The following is a 5286-nucleotide window of genomic DNA, read 5'->3' as shown; positions in this document are numbered from 1 at the left end:
TTTCACACATGTTCACCTTCAATAGTAAAAGTATGAAGAAAATTCTGGAAGGAACTGTACAGGCCTGTGGGTAGGGAGACTAGCTCTGTCACTGTGTAGGAATTACTCAGCAGCCTGCACAGGAGAGGATAGGGGCATAGATGTAGGCTTTGGCCTGCAGCCAGGTCAGCATAACTGGCTTGTGCCCCTGGCTTCTCCGGGGCCCCATGCTATATGAGTGAAGGGTCAAACGTTTTTCCTGTTAGGCACAGGAAAGCTGGGAAACAGGCCTGGGTGCCTGTGTTCCCTGGCTTGAGGACTGTTCTTCCCTCTTAATTGTGTAAAAGGTGTCTGATAGGTATGACATCAGGATTTTCCCTTAAGAAACCAAGGAAGCTTGTGCTTTCTATGTTAGTTAGGTGGAAATAGCTAAATCTAACTTCAAAATAAACACAAGTGGTCCCTGTATTTTAAAGTTCATATTTCCCTCTTCCTCAGTGTTTGGGAAGACAACCAGAGTTGGCAAAACTGCCAGTCTGCTTGGGGGGGGGGAGGACTGGAAACCTATGGCAAGGTCTCAGCACAGGCCCTGGTCGGAGCCTATACAGTACCCAGGAGACCCTGCATGGCAGTGTTGTACCTGCTCAACTACAGCTGCTCTATCAGGTGCTGCATTTCAAGCAGGACTGGGGATGTGACGGGTGGCTCTGTCAATTTTTTAAAAAAATTTTACTTATTTTTTACAGAGAGGAAGGGAGAGGGATAGAGAGTTAGAAACATCGATGAGAGAGAAACATCGAGCTGCTTGCCTGCATTTCAAGCAGGACTGGGGATGTGACGGGTGGCTCTGTCAATTTTTTAAAAAAATTTTACTTATTTTTTACAGAGAGGAAGGGAGAGGGATAGAGAGTTAGAAACATCGATGAGAGAGAAACATCGATCAGCTGCTTGCTGCACACCCCCTACTGGGGATGTGCCTGCAACCAAGGTACATGCCCTTGACTGGAATCGAACCTGGGACCTTTCAGTCCCCAGGCTGATGCTCTATCCACTGAGCCAAACTGGTTAGGGCAACTCTGTCAATTTTACCACCATAATGTAGCCCACCCATGCCCACCCTCTGAGGCCAAAACAAAAAGGACTGCCTGACACCCAGGTTTAATTGTTTCCACTTTATTGCTCAAGTGTAGAACTTGAGGTGAGCCTGGACCTTCAGCAACGTGCAGAGAAGAGGCTGAGGGGGGTGGGGATGGGGACACAACCTGGTTGAGAAGAGAAATAGGTTGGAGAGGAAAATACTGGAAGGGGCTACAGGGGGTGGTCACCATGACACCAGAAGACAGCATCAACCACACCATCTGGGTGAGGAAGGGAATGGAGAAGTAATGGGCACAACAGTGGTTTTTCCCATGCCCCTAGCACCCACATGGAGTTTACATGTTTGGAAATGGACAGGGAGGAGGAAAGGGGGAGGAAAATGGCTGCCCAAGGAGGTATCCTCTCCACCCTGATTTCACATCCAACCCCACATCCCTACTAACATCCTTCTACCATTTGAAAAACAGGCATAGCAAAAAGAAGCAAAATAAATTAACATTCTGATGTGTGTGTGGACATCCGTTCATATGTAATGGGAGAAGGAGGAGGGGAAGAGGGGATGAAGACACCTAAAATGATACCCCACCTCAAATCCCCCAGTCTACTCCTCCTTTCCCCCTTCCCCCAAAGCCATCATCCAACCAGATAGAAAAATAAAGGTCTAATTCACTCAAATTTCTTCATTTTTACAAAACAAACAGGGTGGAGCAGAGAAGGGAGCAGGGGAAGCAGGCAGCTGCAGAAATAGGGCTGGGAGAGGCTATGCTTCCGTCTCCACCTGAGGTTGGCTCCCTGCCACATCCTTCGGCTCGTCCTTCATCTCTGCATCAGTGTGACGGTCTCCTGCAGCTATTGCTGCCTTGGCCTGCAAAAAGAAAGAGGATGAATTCCAGCTCTCATTTGGCTAGTCACCTGATGAGAAGGCTGACTTTTATTTCATGTCCTCAACTTTTGCCTGCCTGCACTCATCTGGTCTGGTGCCACACACCTAGCACCCTGTCACCGTGTCTATAGTCTGTACCCACAAATACTCATTCCCCAAGTAAAAACACATACACATTAATTTCTAGCAGAATTACATGGACACAATTCCCTTTCCAGATATGTCCTAAAGATACACCTGCACAAAACTATGAATTTATAAAATCATTCACTGCAATACTGTTTAGTCTGTACTTGTCCACCATGGTAGCTACTACATGTGGCTACTGAGCACTTTAAATTGGCTAGTTCAAATTGATGTGTTTTAAGTCTAACATACATATTGGATTTTGATGACTTAGTTTGAAAATACATAAATGCAATTTTTAAACTTGTTTAATATTTAGATAAATTGGGTCAACTAAATAGTATTAAAATTAATTTCACCTGTTTCTTTTTCTTTAACATAGCTAATGGAAAATTTAAAAATTATTTATGGCCTGCATATTTCTACAGGACAATGCTGGTCTAGAACACCGAAGACTAGAGACAGGGAGTGGGGTAAGTGAGATATGATGTATCTATGCAATGGTATACTATATAAGCATAAGGAAGAATGTGAAAGCTCTTTTGGCTGTAGATGTAAAGTATTCAGGTATGATGATAAGAAAGCATAGTACAGAAAATAGAGCATGTTAGTTTTTATTAGGAAAAAGGGAGAAAACAAGTGTATCTGGTTGTACATTTATTCAACATACTGGAACGATACAAGAACTGGTAATATCAGTTGCTTTTGGATGGTGGGAGGCTTTTTACTACACATTCTTTTGTACAATTTGAACAATGTAAATGTATTACTATTTTCAAATAGATGTTTAAAACCTGTGTCTTAAAAAGGCAGAGAGAACTTATGTTGGAAAGCACACTCAGCAATCAACTCCTGACCTCTAAGGCTTGCAAGTGGGTTTCCAGCCCTGACCAATGAGGAATGCTGGCCCTGACAGCAGGGGTTTTCACTGAGGAACACCCACACTATTGCTCCAGGGATGAGGGCCACTTCTGGTTGCCAGGACTGGCACAGACAATCACAAAGAGCCCACAACAGCTGGGCTGGGCAGAGGGACGAGGAAATGAGATGGGCAGATAGAGACATTACTAGTCCCTGTGTCTGTCCTGATCCTCACCTTGTTCTCTTCCTCAGCCAGCCTCTCAAACATATTGGCATAGAGCTTCTTCTCCCGTGCAAGCTGCTTGCGGATCCGCTGATGGCAGACAGCCAGCTGGGCCTTGGCGGCTTTGTTGCTGGGGTAGAGCTGCAGGACCTTCTGGAAGTCAGCTCGTGCCAAGTCAAAGTCATTCACTGCCAGGTGGGCCTCTCCCCGGCGGAAAAGGCCCTTCTCATTGTTGCTCTCCAGCTCCAAGGCCTAATGATGAGGGAGGAAGCAACAGTGAGACCTCAGCTACTGTAGCTTATCTGGCCAAGACTGGGTTCCAGAGGATGATGGAGAATGGAAACCGCTGGCTCTACTCCAGAAAGAATGAGTCTTGGAGCATTAAATGGAAAAGACCAAGGTCTAGGAAAGAACCTCATTTAGTCCAAGAGGCAGAGAGGGAAGACAGGTCTTCAGATGGGAGAAGGACTTCTGACATTTCCATTCTCTTTAGAATAAAGCAAGTATGTAAGAGGGAAAAGCTAAGAACCAGGGTGAACAAAACACTTAAGCAGCTCTTACCATCCAGTGTTTCCTTCCATCTCTGGGTCAACTGCCTCCCACCACTGAAGCCAAGGCACTTGCTTCTCCTATCTCCTGCCTCTGGGCCCTTAATCTCTGAGCTCCCAATGTTCCACCCTGCTTACGCCTACCCTAGTCACTGAGGGCAAGATGCAGACATGCTGGCAGCTTACCCCAACCTTGCCTGTGAATGTTGCTCCCATGCCTTCTTTAAAGGGGCCTCACCTTGTTACAGCTTTCAATGGCAGCTGTGAAGGCCTGTAGTTTCAGATGACACATGGCCAGGTTGAGATGGGAGGCCAGCCGAAGGGCCCGTGCCTTCTGTGCTTCCTCATCAGAGAAACTGGACTCGTATTCCAGCCAGGACACAATCTTCTTGTATTGCAGCAAAGCTTGCTTGTACTTGCCTTCCTAGAATGGGAAGGAGGCTCAGGCATACAGCACAGGTCCAGTGGCACCAGGCTGTCATACCGGGCAGACACCAGTGGGCCTCTGGGCCTAAGAGAGTCCTGCTCACCCATGACCCCCCCGCCAGCAAGACCAGCTGGCTCAGATACACTCAGTGAAGACTGCAGGTGCCACTTGTCTACTCCCTGCCAGAAAATGACCTCAGCCATCGGGGGAAGGGTATCCTCTGGACCATGGCTGCTGGCTCACCTTGAAGTACACAGTGCCCCGCTCTTTCACTATGGTGCTTTGTTCCAGCTTCTCCTCTGAATTCATCTCCCAAGACTCCTTGGCCTGCCATCCCCCAAGGAAGAAACACAACTGTCAGTTACCCCAGAGAATCACTTGCAGGGTGGGAACTGACTCCAGGATAGGGAAGGCCTTGAGCAAACTCACCTTCTCAAAACTCTTGAGCTGGATTTCATATTTCAGGTCAGCATTTGGTGGGATTTGGAACTTTTCTTTCCCAACACTGCCAAAAGCATAGCTGTGGGGACAAAAACAAAACAAACAAACAAAAAAAGCTCTAGGTTATCTCAGCAACATTTAACCTGCTCCACACAGAAAAGGCTTTATTATCTGTTTCCTGGAAGTACCTCCCCATCCCTTGAAACCTGGTTCAAATGTTTCCTATTTAGCAAAATCTTCCCTGACCTCTTTACACAATCAGTTGGTCTCTTAGTATCTTACATACCCTTGGAATAACTCATACTACACACTGGCATGATTACGAATTTAAATGGCATCTCACTGAAAAATGAGTCAATAGATGGCAGGAACAATGTCTCTGAATACCTAGGAATTTCCAGCATTGTGTCTGGCACAGAGTAGGTGTGTTTCAATAAATGTCATTTATGAGTGAAGGAATTCATGGGAGATGGAAATCTTGATGTCAGTAGAGAGAGTTGCCCTAGCTGGTTAGGCTCAGTGGATAGAGCACTGAACTGCAGACTGGAAGGTCCCAGGTTCGATTCCAGTCAAGGGGACATGCTCGAGTTGCGGGCTTGATCCCCAGTAGGCCCCCTGGCTGCAGGAGGCAGCCAGTCAATGATACTCTCTCATCATTGATGTTTCCATCTCTCACTCTCTTCCTATCTGAAATCAATTA

The 5286-nt window shown here is 46.5% G+C and overlaps 1 protein-coding gene across 1 annotated transcript in view; it reads right to left on the bottom strand.

The window, feature by feature from the left end:
* Positions 1-1136: 1136 nt before the first annotated feature.
* The window catches only part of FKBP4 (FK506 binding protein 4, 59kDa), a gene marked incomplete at its 5' end in the record, with an annotated part of 15825 nt that continues 11675 nt past the window's right edge, over positions 1137-5286 (bottom strand). The window contains 5 exons of the mRNA XM_014548352.1: positions 1137-1942; positions 3183-3422; positions 3957-4142; positions 4389-4472; positions 4575-4665. Of these exons, the coding sequence (XP_014403838.1) occupies positions 1838-1942; positions 3183-3422; positions 3957-4142; positions 4389-4472; positions 4575-4665 (706 nt within the window). The remainder of the gene's footprint in view (positions 1943-3182; positions 3423-3956; positions 4143-4388; positions 4473-4574; positions 4666-5286) is intronic.

This window comes from Myotis brandtii, unplaced genomic scaffold, assembly GCF_000412655.1.
Source record: "Myotis brandtii unplaced genomic scaffold, ASM41265v1 scaffold504, whole genome shotgun sequence".
In the NCBI taxonomy this organism is placed as follows: Eukaryota; Metazoa; Chordata; class Mammalia; order Chiroptera; family Vespertilionidae; genus Myotis; species Myotis brandtii.
The sequence above is the reverse complement of the archived record's forward strand: the minus strand, read 5'-3'. Positions and strand labels throughout refer to the sequence as shown.